At 31.8% G+C, this 17824-nt stretch overlaps 1 protein-coding gene across 13 annotated transcripts in view; it reads left to right on the top strand.

The window, feature by feature from the left end:
* KLHL1 (kelch like family member 1) overlaps nucleotides 1–17824 on the top strand; it is a 386276-nt gene that overhangs the window by 175704 nt on the left and 192748 nt on the right. For all 13 annotated transcript variants that reach the window (XR_014820062.1, XM_003131017.5, XM_084982469.1 and 10 more), the window contains one exon: nucleotides 3854–4050. Coding sequence is in view for 12 of the 13 variants with exons in the window: in XM_003131017.5 (XP_003131065.1) it covers nucleotides 3854–4050 (197 nt within the window). In the remaining variant the exon portion in view is untranslated. The remainder of the gene's footprint in view (nucleotides 1–3853; nucleotides 4051–17824) is intronic.

The following is a 17824-nucleotide window of genomic DNA, read 5'->3' as shown; positions in this document are numbered from 1 at the left end:
GCTTCATAAAAGTCTTAAAATCCGGTAGGATTATTATTTCTGCTTTGTCCCTTTTTCAAAATCAGTTTGGTTATTCTGGGCTATTGCATTTACATACGAACTTTAGAATCAGTTTTGTGATTTCTACATAAAGTCAGCTGGGATTTTGATTATGACTATAATAAATTTATAGATTAATTTGGGCTCAATTCAAGTCTTAGCAATGTTTTATCTTCCAGCCCATGGACACAGTATATCCAAACATCACCTACCACCCAAACTATTTTAATTAGAATACTGTGTTGGGATATCCCCTAGACTAATCCTCTAGGTTTGATGCTTCACTGGCATGGCTCACAGGACTCAGATACAGATATACCTGTTATGTCAAGTATAGATATACTTGTTATGTCAAAAGGATTCAAAGCATGATGAGGAAAGGGAAATGGTGCATAGGGTATGGTCCTGGGAAAACCAGGAGCAAACTTCCAAGGTTGGCTCTTCAAGTGGAATAGCACAAGACACACTTTAATTTCCTCTGCAATGAGTTGTGACAAAGCCTGTGAGTTGGCCTGTGAGTTGTTGTTAACAAGGAAGATCCATTAGATATTTGGTGTCCTGTGTTTTATTGAGTGTTGATTATACAGGAAGCCTCTACTCTCAAAATTCAAGAGTCCCAGAAGGACAGCAGGTGTTAGTATAAACCATAATGTTTACAAAACAGTTCAGGCGTAGTGAACCATTTATATTACTGAATGGGAACTCTCTTGAAATCTAACTTTTCAGACACCAGTCTAAAGCAAATCTTGCAAGCAGTCTTTTCAGGAAGAGCAGTTCAGGCTTGCTATGCTATTGAGAGCAATGAATAAAAATTAAAGAATGTCACTCTCAGTGTTCTGAAATCATAGTAAAACGGAATGTATAAAAATTGTACCTACTGGATGTATCATTTTTAACCGATTTTTACAAGAGCTATGCTAAAAAGCATGCAAATATCTTCTTGATAATCTTACTGAAAAATTTTAGGTAAAATCCTCTGAAGGTCATAAATCATGACAATATTGTATAAATTGCTATACTTATAATCAATTGTAAATAATAGATTTAATAAACTCATGTTATCTCTTCTATATTTTTTATTTTCATAAATATACATAATAAAATCATCTAAAATCTATAAAAATACAGGTTTCTACAATTTATAGAACTTTGCGTGTTTAATATTCATAAGCTTAATATAAGTAATATTAAAATCATTAAAACTAGTGTAAGTCATTCAACTTCAAATGAAGGTTTTGTTGGACATTATTATTTAATGACAGTGTTATTGTATGTGAACTATAAACACCTCGGAGAATTTTATTGCTCTTGGCAGATGTCTCCTCTGCTAAAATGAACTGTGAAATTTAATATTTTAATAGTTGATAATATCTGAACTACAGGGTCCTTGTGCATTTATTAATATCTTAGAAATTTAAATAAGTATTTCTGACTTTTATCATTGACAATGTCCCTCCTTTATATCAAAATGAAATTTAGGTAGCTAATTTAATAGGAAATTAATATGTAATAAAAAGCATTTTAATTTCCTTTCAATGTATACTGTTCACTTACCTGCTTTTTTCTTCATCAAATCCCTTTCAACATGATTCCTTTGCTCTTTTATTCTTTCAATGAAACTCATAAATAAAACATAATATACTTTATCTATTAAACATGTTAAGCTATGGGTGAAATGTCATGTGTGAAATAAAAATTATCCTTCACCCAACTGATTAATTACTAATTATAAAGGGAAACACTTCTTTAAAGTGAAGATATCTATGGCAAATATTATTTTAAACAAGGTACCAAATTTAACACCATCAACAGTAGGATGTACTGACATTGTGAACCTTTCTATATATAAGCACCAAAAAGGGTTCAGCATCACCTTTGTGGTTTTCCTGACAAAAAAGTTCCAGTGAAGTCTAATCATGGGGAATAATATGAAAGACTCAAATTGAGGAATTCTACAAAACCTTTGCTCTGGGCTCTTCACTAATATAAATGCTATGAATAACAAAATCATGCAAAGTTGTTCTAATTAAGGGAGACTAAAAGGACATAACAAGAAAACGTAATGCATGAGACAATTAGATTTTGAATTTAAAGAAAAAAATCTATATTTTATATGGACATTTAGGGAAATTTGCATTATAGCAAATAATATTGTATCAATTTTGAGTGTGTAAATAAAGTCATGAGGGTTACATGGGAGAATGCTTTTTTTCTAGAGAAACAGACCAAAGTATTTAGGGGTGAAATATGTGATGGTTAGAAGTACTATCAAATAATTCAGAAACTACAGCATAAATACACACTCATAGGTAAATATAGCAAAATATTAACATGAAAAATTAATTAAAACCATATTGCATTTATTGTACTATCCTTGAACATTATTCTAAATTAAAAAAAACTAGAATAAAAAGTCTGTTATAAAAAAATAAAAGCATTTATAAAGATTTTTCTTAATAAATATTCTGTCCCTGAAAGCTGAATTTTTGAAAGTAGACTACTTCTCCAACATGTCATAAAAATAAATATTAATGATGGAAAAAGGAGAGATCTAAGAAAAAAATTGCAGTAGCATCATAAAGTCAGAAAGTATATTCCAACTGACATGAATGCACATCTAAATTTCAATTAAATGAGATCATATTAATAATAAAAGTTAGTCAATTATTTTTCCCTATGGTTTTACACTTGAGTTTCAAATGTTGGCACTTATGACTGCTTTAAATTACATATTCAAGTACAAACTTGAGTTTATTTTTGGAGCATTTTTGGCTTGAATATTGAGTATTACTTTTTGAAGCTAAGAGTCCTGGGTGTAGGTTCAGAGACTCAGGCCCCTTATGCCCCTGTATCTTCCATCCACTAAGATCTTATGTCAACTTCAGTTAACTGGTAGAAGAGAAAGACCAGGTACAAAGCACATTTACAGCATAAATGCTTTGATGTGGTAGCAACACACATCTACAGATGTGTATCATGATGGTAGTATGTGGCCTGACTGTGCTCAGGAAAAATGAGTGAAGATATTTCTAGTGGAGTATCCATCTATTTCACAAAAGCTTAAGATGGCATAAACCGCTTCTGAGAATGTATGACCTAGAATATGGTGACAGAAAATCTGAATGGAACTAAACCTATTAAATATATGTTGAAATGCTAAATGAAATCTAAACCTAAATAGTTTAACTTAGAAGTTTTCGCACATGTTTTATTAGCATTCCAGAAACAACTCCATTATTTAATAAATTATTCCAATAGTTAGAAAAAAGATGCAACACTGAAGAGATCAATTTTTGAGGTTAACTGACCAAAAGAAAAGAAAAATTATAGAATATTATAATCATAAGCACAGTGAATTAAATATACTACTAGCAATATGCAACACATGCACACATAAATATATATATGCTTATTATTCAGATATAGGTATTTCATATGGATATACATATTAATATATTATATTATCACAAATTTAGTGCATATTTTTCTCTCTTAACTTTGTAGATATGTGTTGTGAAACATTTCACTTTTTTTTCCTTAATCCACAACTAAAAGTAAAACCATAATTCCTGATGTATAGGACACAGATGCTTTAGTTGAAGCTGCATTTATATACTAGATGATTTTGGACATTACCAGGGAAAATGCCAGACACTTAAAAAAATTGTTGGCTTTTAGTGAGTTATATGTATTTGGATTATCAATTTAGGTTCAGATCATTTCTAGAAGACTGGCCTAATATTTCGAGTTATAAAATGGTATGTGTCATTTCATGTTTTTAACAGTTTCATAATTCTTTTCACTTAATGTTTAGGTTGCTTGGAATTAAAGGAAGAAACCATTGAAAACCTTCTTGCTGCAGCTTGCCTTCTTCAGCTTCCTCAAGTAGTAGAAGTATGCTGCCATTTCCTCATGAAGCTCTTGCATCCATCTAACTGTTTGGGAATCCGAGCATTTGCAGATGCTCAAGGATGCATTGAATTAATGAAGGTGGCCCACAGCTACACAATGGTAAGGAAATTTAAGTTTTTAATAATAGAGACAACTGTATTATCAGAGATTAAAATAATTATTATCACTGCACTGAACAACTTTTTTTTTTTTTTTTTTTTTTGTCTTTTTTGCTATATCTTGGGCCGCTCCCATGGCATATGGAGGTTCCCAGGCTAGGGGTCGAATCAGAGCTGTAGCCACTAGCCTACGCCAGAGACACAGCAACGCGGGATCTGAGCCGCGTCTGCAACCTACACCACAGCTCATGGCAACACCGGATCGTCAACCCACTGAGCAAGGGCAGGGACCAAACCCTCAACCTCACGGTTCCTAGTCGGATTCGTTAACCACTGCGCCACGACGGGAACTCCTGAACAACTTTTTTAAGTTTCAAATTAATTTTGCATTTTTGGCACACTTTCATTATACAGTATTTAATAACCTCAAAGTAAAAGATATCACAGAATGGACTTTATGATTGCTTTATGGCTTTATATTGTATAGGCAATATAGATAGATATATTGACTATTTGAGATTTTAAATGGTGTTTAATTTTTTTTTTCTTAATTGCTCCTGACATAGCTATCTTTTGACAACTACTTCCACATCTGGCCTTTTATTCTTTTCTTTTTCTTTGTAGTTAAGAGCTAGCAGTTTATGCCACAAAAGCTTTTTATTTTTTAATTTTTTTTCATCTTTCTGACAACCTCTCTACCGTGGACTGAGTTGTATCAACCAAAATTAAAGGAGTCTCTTTTGTGGCTCGCCTGATTAAGAACTTGGTATAGTGTCCATGAGAATGCAGATTCAGTCCCTGGCCTCGCTCAATGGCTCAATGAGTTAAGGATCGACATTGCCACAAGATGCAGCTTAGTTCACAGATGTGGCTGTGATCCAGTATTACCAGATTTGGTGTTGCTGTGGCTGTGGCATAGGCCTCAGCTACAGCTCAGATCCAGCCCCTAGGCGGGGAATTTCCATATGTCACAGGTGTGGTGTGAAAGAGAAAAAGAAAAAGAAAATTTAATATTGAAGTCTTACTCCAAAAATGATGGTATTTGGAATTGGGGACTTTGAAGTTATTAGCTTTAGGTGAGGTCACTGTGGTGGGTCCTTCATGATGGGATTGTAGATTTATAAGAGACACTAGAGAGTTTGCTTCCTCTCTCTCCACTTGTGAGGACACAATGCGAAGATGACCATCTGCTAGCCAGGAAGAAAGCCTCACTCGAGAAACAAATCTGCTTATACCTTAAACCTGGGACTTCTCAGCCTCAATAACAAGGAGAAATAAATTCCTGCTGTTTAAGCCATCAGGTCTGTGGTGTTGTGTCATGGCAACCCAATATCTCTAATACACTTTTAATCATAACATAGTATGTTAGGTATGGGTTTGCCTGTATGATTTGTGGAGGGATATTCAGAGGTATAGAGTGTGTCGTATTTATTGGTATAGTGAATATTGGATTTCAGAACTCCTGGGAACTTCTATACTAAGGGGAAATTACTTAGATATATAAACAAGGTGATTTTTTTTTTTTTGTAAATTTGCTTTCAATACTATTTTCATAATGGGTTTAAACTTCTGAATTCCAGTCAGTAAATAGTCTTAAAATACTATAAGCCTATTTTATACTTTTTGATTTTGACTGTATATACAAATATGTATATATGTAGGTATTTTAACACCTTTATGAGATATCAAAAATCATTTGAATTGTACATTTTAAATGTTTGAACTTCGTGTTGTGTGTTTTTGCTGTCATTGTTATCTCCATTCTAGAACTGAATAATCATTTACAACAGTTTCATACCCATCCTATTTCATATCCTAGCAATAATCAATCTAAAAGCAATTAATACAGTGCATGGCATATAGCAAGTCTTATATAAAATGCTACCCCTTTTTCTATTGTTATTATTAACATTTTTAGTGATTTAATTGTTATTATTGAAACAATTGTAAAGAATAGAACTTTCCCTTTTCAAATCAAGGGAATAATTCACATGAAATAAATCTCATTAAGCTTTATGGTTGCTATTTATTTAAATACTTATTTTGCAATTTGTCACCTTTTCAAATTACTGACAATTGGCCATTTAAAAATCTTCTCATTATTATTCTTAGATAGAATTTCAATATTATTTTAATTTTCTTCTTTAATCCTTTAAGCAGATTAATAAATGGAAATATAGAAATAAAAGGAAGAAGATACATGTTTTGTAATTCTATAATAAAATTCATTTGAAATAGTCCGTGACAGAGCACAGTACTACTGCTGAAATTATGTGAACCATATAAAATCAATGTAAACAAATATGTAATCAACCAAAATATCAAAGTCCAACTGCTGTCATTTGTCCATTAAAATTAGGAGCTCCTGGTTAGCTAAGCCAAAGAACAATATGTCTCCCTATCCAGAGGGATAATGGTCCCTTCTGGTCTAGTTCAAAATTATTAATTTAGTAATAAACATGTTTTTCTTGCAGCTGCTTGGAATGATCTGCAACTTATCACACAATAGTAACAATAAGTCTTTAAACACTTTAAAATATATGCTTTATAGTAAAACATAAGTAGAACAGAAATATGGAAGAGTTCTGAGTCACTCAATATTCTCAATAACTCTATCTTAATTTACATTTGAGACTGTGAATTGATTGCTGATTATGTCATGTCTATTGGAATCAAAATTATTTCAAATTCTTTTGAAAACATGAAGCTCCAGTATTCTCCAGATTCTCATGGCTTACTATTTTAGTGGAGAAAATTTACTGACCAGTTGTCTTCCTAGATTATTATTTTCTCTAAGTTCAAACACTCTAAAATGAGTGTTTGCATCTGACATTATAATTTCTTGCTATATACTTGCTTCTGATCCATGTTTATTCCTGAATATTTCCCTAACCAATCTATTCAGTCTGTGTTTTGGGAACAGATTTATTATGCTATCTTTTTTTCTTCTTCTTAACTGCTTTAATAACAAACCATCCCAGTTTTACTACTACCTCTGGTACTGAATTTTATTTATTGGCTCTAAATATGTGTTCTTTGCTTGATTTATAACCAACATTATTTTTTCTAATTTTCAATTGCCTTGTCAAAATGTTTTAGCAATGAACTTGATCTTCAACATCCAGATCTTGCTGTCGGTATGCCTTCGCTTTTTATATACTTTGCTATGTTTCCTTTGAAAATTTCACTTATTTATTTGGCTTGAGCTATTGATTTTGTGTGGATGATTTCAAAATCTATTCAGGGAAGGTGTCCCTGCTTGGCAGTGGTTCATGTGCAAAATACTGGAAAATTTTGATTGCAAGCTCAATATTAGGTAGAAGTGTGAAACAAATTTTTAAATATTAATTTAAACTTTGGCTGCATGAAGACAGAGATAGCAACAAAGTAACTGAAGGAAATAGTTCTCCTGTACTCTGTTAATCAGAATTCATTATGATACCTGTTCTTAATTATGGACATTACATTTTAAAAGCATTAGAGAGTGACAAACAGAAAAAAAAGATGAGAATAACAATAAGTGTAAACATTTTATAATCAAGTCAAATGAAGAATAGTTGAAAAAATGGCTCCTTAGCTGGATAATACTGGGTATGAATTTGATAGAATGAGCTTGCATTTTTAAAAGTGGTGTTAAAGTGTTTTCTCATTGTTTTTTTCATTTTTTTTAGCATAAGCTTAAAAAAGTAGTTTTTAAGTGTTTTCTCATTTGTTTTTCATTTTTTTTAGTATAAGCTTCTTTTCAAATTAAATGTTATGAAAGAGTAATATTGTTGTTGACCCACTTTGTTTGAAGATGGATGGAAACTCCAGAGTCTATATCAGTCTTCTGACTTTTCTTTCTCTCCTGGTCTGTTTCTGCTGATTCTCAGTGTTACTTCCTTTCAAGGTCAACTTTCCCTTTAGAGGAGACTTCTGGATCTTCATTGTTTTAGAAATACTTCATTGTTTTAGGTATAGAAGATAGAGGAGGAAAAGCCATTATTTCTCCACACACAGATGCAGGGAGATATATGAATAAATGGAAACTTGAAGTCACTTCTAAGTGAGCCCTTGAAAGTAATTTGCTTCACTCTGTAGACTGAGACAGTTGATGGGAGCCTTCTAGAAGTTCTTGAGGAATTGAGTGCCTTTATGGTTCTTTTGCAAACAATTCACACTGAACATAAGGTTGAGATCACTAGCAGAAAGTTCCCTGACATTTACTTCGAGAGCCCTTTCAATGGCTATTTAGAACTCCAATTCCCATTCTACAATCTTTCTTACATAGAACATAGAGAGACTAGTTTTCCTAATCTAACAATGTCTTCAACACATCCAAAATAGCAGGTTTAAACTCCATATTTTGATGGGCATAGTCCTTCACAGCTAGTTTCTGAACAACCACCTGGGCATTTTTCCTAAAAAAATAAATTGAATTCCTATCACCCTTTCTAAATATATGTCATGAATTCCCTTCACTTGGACTTTACTCATGACATTCCTCATGTCTAGAGTCTCTGGTATCTAAGTCTAAGTAAACTCTTATTTCCATTTTAAGTTCATCTATGCATAATAAATATTTTAAAACTTTCTTTGCATTCTCTCCCTCATTTAACCTCTTAGTATTCCTTTTCTTAGGATTATGTGATAAGTTTTCTTCTGCAATTATCTTTTATATATTTGTTACGGGTCTGAACAACTCTATTGAAATATTTTATGATAGAAAATAATCCTTTCCATTGAGATTTGTTTTGTCCCAACAAATTATCAGCACTTGTAATATATAAATTAAATCTTACAATTCCCACCAATGTTCTTTTATTCAACAGGACTACCCATAGTTTTCCTCTAACTTTCTTTCCAGTCATATTTCCTATCATTGTTTTCCCTTTTCACACAATTCCAGCTATACTGAACTTCTTGCTCTTTTTTGACTATAAGCATATTACCTGTTGACCTTTGTGCTGTTCTTTCTTCCTTCTGCCATAAACACTCTTCTACCAAGTATTTATATCTTTTCTTTGCCTCACTTAAAAATCTGCTCAAATGTCACTTCCACAGAGATTGCTTCTATAGAGAATTCTACAGAAAGTACCATTGCCTTCAAAACTCTCTATTTCCTTACATTTCTTAATATCCTTTAAAGTACTTTAATTCTCAGGTTTATACCATTTATTTGTTATTAAGTGTTGTTTGTCCACCCTCACCATTAATGAGGTATATCCTTGGTAGCATGTTTTTTTAATTTTCTGAACCTGGGAACCTAGATAAATATCTGTACATAGCATTAATTGGTTGAATGAATGAGTGAAGGGGTGAGTGATTGCTGACTACTATGTACCAGGAGTTGATGAAGGTGGCACTGGGGATAAAATGGTGACCAAAATAGGTTAAATGTTGCCCTTAGAGTCAAGTTGAATATGTTGAATGCAAATAATCACCATAAATACCAATTATATGTATGGAAAATGCTACAAAGAAAGAGATTAAAACAAGTAAAGCCTCTTTAAATAAGTGATACTAAAACTGTTATAAAAGATGAAGCAGAATTAGTCCAGTAAAGAGTTAGTTAAAGAATATTCATGACATAAAGAAATGAATATACCAATGATCTGAGATGGGAAGAAGCTTTGTTCTATTTAAGGATATGCAAATGTGTTGGGATGGTGGGACAGGCAAAGAAGAGGCATTGAAAAGGAGCCTGGAGGAGTTCCTGTCGTGGTGCAGTGGTTAATGAATCTGACTAGAAACCATGAGGTTGCAGGTTCAATCCCTGACCTTGCTCAGTGAGTTAAGGATCCAGTTTGCCATGAGCTGTGGTATAGGTCGAAGATGTGGCTTGGATCACAAGTTGCTGTGGCTCTGGTGTAGGCCGGCGGCTGCAGCTCTGCTTACACCCCTAGCCTGGGAACCTCTATATGCCCTGGGAGCGGCCATAGAAAAGGCAAAAAGACAAAAAAAAAAAAAAGAAAAGAAAAGAAAATGAGCCTGGAGATTTTGGCAGAGCAGAACTTTGCAGAGTTATGGAGACTTTGTTAAATAATTGAAATAATTGGTATTTTGTATTAAAATAATGGTAACATTGAAATTTTCTGAGCAAGTAAGAGCCAAGATTTAATTTTAAGACTAATCATCAGATAAGCATGAAAAGAAGGCAAGAAGAAAGACCAAAAATAAGGTTAGTACTACATTACAGGCCATTATGTGTATTTGCACACACATACTGGATGAGTGAGAAAGAAAAAGAGAAACAGGTACCTTTAGCTTCTGCCATCTTGTTTGATGGTAATGCTTGTTTCTACTGGTGCTGGTGGTGCACAAGTTAAGCATATAGTATCTATCAGGCATAGCTCTAAGTGTTAAACAAACTTTGGAAATTTAATCCTTTCAAAAGTCCTACAAGATGCATGATATATTTATTGTAAAAATGGTAAAATTAAGGTTTAGAGAATTTAAATAATTTACTCTGGAACAATAGACAGAAAATACTAGAATTTAAGCCTAGAGCTGTCTTTTCACAAATTTCAAGCTCTGACTTATATGCTAATGAATATATAATGATTATATTTTATCCATAATATCAAGTATAATTTCTGATATCCAGAACACCTCAAAATATGGATTACTTGAGACAAATGGACATTATAACCCTAAAACGCAGACAAGAACTCCATGAAGATTTGGCCCCTCAGTGTTTTCATTCCCCCTGTTCATGTCACCCTCACTTTCCGCCCAGTGCTTCCAGCATGACTTGCACCTTTCCACAATGTTTATGCTAGAGGCAGAAACATGGGCAACAAGACTAATTAGAGGCTCTTATGTTCAAGGCCACTATGTCCAGTAGCTTTGAAAAGTAGGAGTATCAGAACTAAAGCATAAAGCCTTCTGAAGTCAGTGTAACAGCAGCAGCTATTTCAGGGTCCAGGACTCTAAAAAAAATCCAGTACATGGTTCACTTGTCCTTCAGGGCCACTTAAGCAATGCCAGAGATAACGAACAAATCTTATTTATGTGGTTTCTGCTTATTGTTTTGAAATACCTGACATTTCTCAAGGTTTGAGCCAGCAGCATGCTTTTTAAAAATCTGTACCAATAACCCTTCTAATAAACTGTAAATTAGAGTTGGCTTTGGGAGAACGAATGGAATAAAGTGCCTTTGCTTTCCAAAGTCATCAAAATAAAATTCATTTCATCCATATACCTCTTAGGACAATTATGTGACATATTTGTACTAAAATGGGGATTTGAATGTTTTCTTTTTCTTTCATTAATTATTCTGTGTTAGTCCTTTACAGCATCTCATATACCTATATGGTCTGAGTAATGAGTTTAACTAAGTTGGTATGCAAATGTAAACCTGAAAATGAGCAAATTTTGACTTTCAGAATTTCTTTTAAAATTGATGATAAGTGAAGGTGCTGGGTGAGGACAATAACAAGTTGGAGGACAACTGTCATTGATGCTTAATCTTCACAAACCAGAAGAAAGCATGTGAAAGTCTATGTAGATAGGAACTACCTCTTTTCTTGTTTATGATTTTCTTTGCTTGCTCTGTCCACATTTTTTTTTTTTTTTTTTTTTTTTTTTTGCTTATTAGGTCTGCACCCATGGCATATGGCATATGGGAGTTCTCAAGCTAGGGGTAGAATCAGAGCTACAGCTGCTGGCCCGTGGGACCTGAGCCACGTCTGAAACGTCACGGTTGCAACACTAGATCCCCAACCCACTGAGCAAACCCACATCGTCATGGACACTAGTCAGATTCCCTTCCATTGCACCACATCGGGAGTTCCACTCTGTTCCTACATTAGACTGGTAATTCTTTACAGGTAGTTTTCATTTTTGTCCTAACTCACAGTTAGTGTCTATTGGCTTAGACTGGAAGATGATTTGAGTGGAGGAGTTTCCAAATATTACCTCTTAGTTGCGTTCAGTGTTCTACAAAAACAGAATATTCAGATGACACCAGATAAATTGATAGAGGTGTATAAGAAATAGCAATATTATAACAAATAATTATTTACTCATGTAATTGTAGTTTGACTATATAGAACTTTGTAATTGTTAAGATTCTATAAAATAACCATAGTGAAATGAACATTTATGACAGTTTCAAAGACTAATTAAGCATAATCACAGAGGATCAAATGAAAATTATAATCTTTCTAAGGCCTCATTTTAGATACAGCCCATTTCTTCTATTCAGATGCTCTTTGAATATGTTTCTATTTTAGGCATTCATATTCAAATGGAAGACATTCTATTTTAAGAAATGCATTCTTCTGCCTTGTTGATAATGGTGAAAATGATAATATTCATTTACTTGGAAAAAATCTGTTTGTTGTAAGAATTCTTTCATTTGCATACTCTAATTTTATTTTCATTTCTTCTACTGAGCTATTTCTAAAACACGAAGACTCAGCACTCAGCTGTATAGAGTCACACCACACACATACACACATGTAGAGTTTTTTGTTGTTATAGTTGTCCAGCATATTTAACTTTTTTAGCGTTGCCCTATGTCTTGAATTGATTCTGTGACAATACAAATAACAAAATTCTAAGAAGGAACACTAATGTTTAAAAAATACCCTATAAACCCACATCTAAGGGATTTTCATAGTCACTTGTAAGTAGTCCCTTATGTTTAATTATTTCAGTCATTTAATCTACAAAATCCCCTTCTAAGATAAATAATATTTCTACCTATCAAAATAATTCAAAAAGAACTTCCCATATGAAGGAAAACCCAGAAATTTTTTGGCTACATTGCTGCCCTTTCAGTTTGCAGCCACAGTTCTTCAACAATGAAATAAAAAATTTGCTTTAGTACTGATTTTTTAATGCATGTGAAAAATCCTGAATTTGTATGCGTATGAAAGTATCTCTTTATTACAATAATCTGCACATCGTGAACCAATGTTATAAAATATTTATATTTTCCAGTAAGGTAATGAATCACATATTATGGAACTTACTTCTTTTTATGCTTCCTTTTAGATTTTTCTTTTAATGTCATTTCTGTTAAGGAATGTACTTGTCCTTAAAGATTTTTAATGGTATTTTTTTTAAAGAAAAAAAGGATAAAGATATCGAAGATAGTTCACAAGAAACATGCTAATTCAATCTTTGCCTGAGGAGAAACCCATTCTTTCCTTTGTGCACAGGGCAGTATAGATATGGGGTTGATCATTTCCTTAAAATAATGCTTTCAGAAATGCACAACCAAACACAATTTAAGGAAAAAGTAACTTCCAAGAGAGTTTCAGATGTTCCTCCCAGACCCAAGTTACTCTAAATATATTAAAGTTCTACAGAGCTAGATTGTCTGTTCCATGAGGTTACAAACTGCATCTGGCTTGTTTACTGCTAGATTCTTAGTTCTTAGGATAGCACCTTCCTCATTTTAGATACATGATCAATGAATGTTTGAAAGAAAGAATAAATGAATAATTTCACATAATAATCTGAAAACCTGTTATAAAATTTATCAACTCATAAGAAATATTATGATTAATAAATTGAAGTGACATGTATTATCTGTATTTTACAATAATTTAAGGTATTTTAGGAAGCCTAATTTTAGTTTCGATGCTGCTTTAATGAAATATATTTAAAAATAAGTACACATAGGATGTACCATGATCTTTGGAGTTCGTTAGCTTTTTTACATCAGCTATTTCAAAACTGCTTAACAGGTAACACTATTCCACCTACTGAGTGTGTATATATTTATAAATAAAAATAAGTTTAAGTGGATCTATTTCATATTTGAGGCCTATATTTAATATTTTGGAGCATTTCAAATAAAAGATATTCATACTTAAATTTAGTTTCCATTGCAGGTCACTCTGCTAACAAGGAATAAACCTAGTGGTTTATCATAAAGGGCACATATTACAAAGAATTATTAGTAGGCTAAATGTGTCCTATTGTCATATGTAACTGTAGTTTACATGACATAACACATCAAAATTAAAAATTATTACATAATAATAAGCAGAAATTGGCAAAGGTTTGAAAAATGAGATTCATCTCCTTACCTCACTATGTAAATTCAATGACTTGTCTACTTTAGGTGGTGAGCTTTATTCCAATGATCATTTGTAATTATTCCTATTGTTATATATTTGATATAAGACAATGTTTGTTTGAGCAACATAAAAATATATTGTAGTTATGTTAGAGTTATATGCTTTATAATTAGTAAAACACTTCTGGAAAATAATGAAGATTAAACATTTTTTTAAACAAAATGGACTATTTTATCAATACCAAACCTAAGTGGATTTAAGACTAAAAAAAGGTTCACTATTCCTAAGCATTTATTTAAGACAATTTGCATTTTAATTGGACCTACAGTTAAAGGAACATGAAGAGTTTCCAAATATATGGATAGAGATAGAATTCAGTTTCTTCTCTGGTTCTATTTGAAAGGAGAATAAATGATGATAATTAAATGAGGAGACGGGATAACACAAAATGTAGAATAAGCACAATACTTTTCCAGAAAATATATTGCAATTGAACTAGAAGAAAATTAATGGAGTTAAAATTAGAGTTTATGCATAGTCACTGATTAAGACATATATGCATACATTTACCTATACAAGTAGACTTCTTTATCAGCATTGACTGAATATGTTAATCAGGAAATAGTCTATATTTTAAGTAGTAAACTCTGTAATAACTCTGTAATAGTTTACATGGTTTCAAAAATTTACATTTTCCACTTATGTATACTTGGATCATAATCATTATTATTGTATTCACTTTCATATTTTAAAAATGTATAAATTTGATACAGAACTAAGAAAAGCATAAAAAATATTTTGAAATCATTTAGAATAGTATCTCCATTAGTTAGGTTTGCTTCATCATCTGTACTAACAGGTACCATTTGAGGATGCAATAATGTGCTTTTTTCCTTTGGAATAGAATATGACAAGTTGTATTTTCTGAATTATTCAGAAAGATTACAGAGAAAGATGTCATTATATATTGTAAATTTGAAAATCCTGGGTATTCAGTAGGTAAAAAGCCTTTAGTGATTTGTGATGGTTTTGTTGTCAGTAGGTTGAAACATCACTTGGCATAGGAAAGAATATTATTTTACTAGAGCTTTGAGAATAAAAAATGGACAGTTTGACAAACTCACTTGAAATCCATCATAGTAAATTGACATTCTATTTTTCACTTTTAAAATTATAAAACACTGAGAATTATTGCCTTCTTTTATTTCAAGAAGGCAGATATAGGAGTGATGTTTTCCAGCTTACTACAAATAACATTTTGTAATAACCATAACTTAAGATAAAAAACACTGAGATCTATAAACTTCTATTAGTAAATTCATCTTTTGGCAGTCCAGGCAATACAGATGGGAATCAATGAAGTTTCAGCTCTAGGCCAAAATAAAAGAACTTTCTGATAGATTAACAGATTAAAAAACTTACTGCAAGATTCAGTTTGGGTGAGCAATATAATATAGGTCAAACATCAACTCTTCATTCAATGGTATTTCTCAATATCAAAGATTAGTAGAAATAGATGTATTTTGCTAGCCCCAAACCAAAAGCTGACATAGTAATATAGAGATCCCTTTTACTTATTTTAAAAAGGCAGTATAATACATATCAGAATTAGATTTTGAATCATACATAATTCCTTGCAAATATTAGTTTTTATTGTTTTCACGCAAAATTATGACTAATAATAATATTCTATAAATGAATTATTAGTGTATTATAGCTTTGGAATTAAATATTGTGATCTAAAATTTTAATTAATAATGTCTTAGACTGTGTGACATAATACTATTTATGAAAAGATAGCACAAAATTGAGATTTAAAGGAAAAAAAAAATGATCAAACTTTTGCCACAGACACTCTGGAAGTAACTCCAACCAGACAGATAAACTAGATATTTTCTCAAGCCCTTCTTTAAAACAGAACCTGAAAGTCTAGCTTGAACTCTATCATGTATTCATTTTGTCCAGAATATGTTCCCACCAGTGCTGATTTAATTTGGGCCAAGAGATTCATACTTTTAATTAGTTTCAAATTTTTCCAAGACTTGATCACTAAAGGCATTTGAGATTTTCAACACCTCTAGAGCAAAAAAAAAAAAAAAAAAAAAAAAAAAAAGGTAAATTACAAGAAAAAAATGCATTGAAAATGATCAGACTTAGCTTTTAAACTATGTTTAATGAAACCATGTGTCTGTGTCTTTGAACAATTCACTGGAGATCTCTCTCATTAATGTAAACTGATGAAGTTTGCTAGAAAACATGCTTATCCCCTGTGGTCTATTACAGCCTTATGATTTTCCAAATATCTTGTTAAGTCTGAAATTCCATGAAATGTAAATGTATTTCTAGATAATGTGTATAAGCGCCATTTTACCCTTAAATAATTAAACCTTAATGTCTCCACAAGTAGAATGTTATCTGATAATAGTAGGGGATTAGTAGATAATGGGTGAAGAATGAATAAATATTTCACTTTCCTTTTTCCAGATGTTTTGTTTTATAAAAAGAATATTATTGAGATATAATTCACTTACCAAATGTTTCATAAAATTAAAGTGTACAATTCAATACTTTTTATCATATTCATAGAATTAGCATACATCACCGAATTAATTTTAGTGTATTTCCATCCCTTCAAAAAGAAAATCCATACCTATTTTCAGTCATTCTCCATCCCCAGTGGAAGCCTCTCCGGTCTTAAGCAATCAATTATCTACTTTCTGTTTATATAGATTTTCCTATTATGGATATTTCATAGAAAGTCAATCATGTAATAAGTTGTCTTTTAAGACTGGCTTCCCTCACTTAGTGTGTTTTAAGACTTATTTATGTTATAGCACGTGCCAGTACTATTTTTTTACTGCCAAATAATTTTATGGATATACACTTCATTTAATTTCTCCATTAATCAGTTTATGAACATTTGGTTTGTTTAAACTTTTAGGCCATTGTGAATAATAGTGCTATGAATATTTATGTACAGGTTTTTTTATGGATATAATATTTTTATTTCTTTTAGGTTTGTAACCAGCAGTGAAATGCTTTTATGGTAATTGTATGTTAGAAATTCTAAAGTCCTGCCAGATTGTTTTTTAGATTAGCTATACCATTTCACATTTCCTACAGGAATGTGTGAGGGTTCAAGTTTTCTACATCATTGCCAATGATTTTTTTATTAACTTTCTTATTGACTTTAGCCATTAGTGGTCGAGAAGTGATGTCTTATGGTTTGGATTTGCATTTCCATAATGTCTAGTGAAATATAACCTTTTTTCCTGTATTTGCTAAATATTTGTATATCTTCTTTGGAGAAATATCTGTTCAGTTCTTTTGACTACTTTGTGATTGTGTTATTTGCCTTTTTATTTTTGACTTGTGGACTTTTTTCTGTATTCTAGATACAGGTCCTTTATCAACTATAGAATTTGCAAATCTTTTCTACCATTCTGTGGTTGCCTTTTCAATTTCTTAATAATTCTTTGAGGACAATTTTTTTTTAATTTAGATAATGTTCAATTTATCTATTTTTCTTCTGTTGCTTGAGCTTTTTGTGTCACGTCTAAGGAACCATTGACCAATCCAAGACCACAGTTTTAAATATGTTTTTTGCATAGTTTTACATTTTTAGCCCTTGCTTTTAGTCATTTGATTTATTTTCAGTTAATGTTTTGTATGGTGTGGAGTAGGGCTCTAAATTTACTCCTTTGTGTGGATATCTAGATGTCACATGAAATTAAAGATAAACTTGTAAAATTATGCAAA

Source organism: Sus scrofa, chromosome 11, assembly GCF_054392235.1.
Source record: "Sus scrofa isolate SSC_HxYL_T2T_F1_AM1 chromosome 11, Sscrofa_HxYL_maternal_Yorkshire_Landrace_v2.0, whole genome shotgun sequence".
NCBI classification, from domain to species: Eukaryota; Metazoa; Chordata; class Mammalia; order Artiodactyla; family Suidae; genus Sus; species Sus scrofa.
Note: the sequence above shows the minus strand (reverse complement) of the source record. Positions and strands in the feature narration are given on the sequence as shown.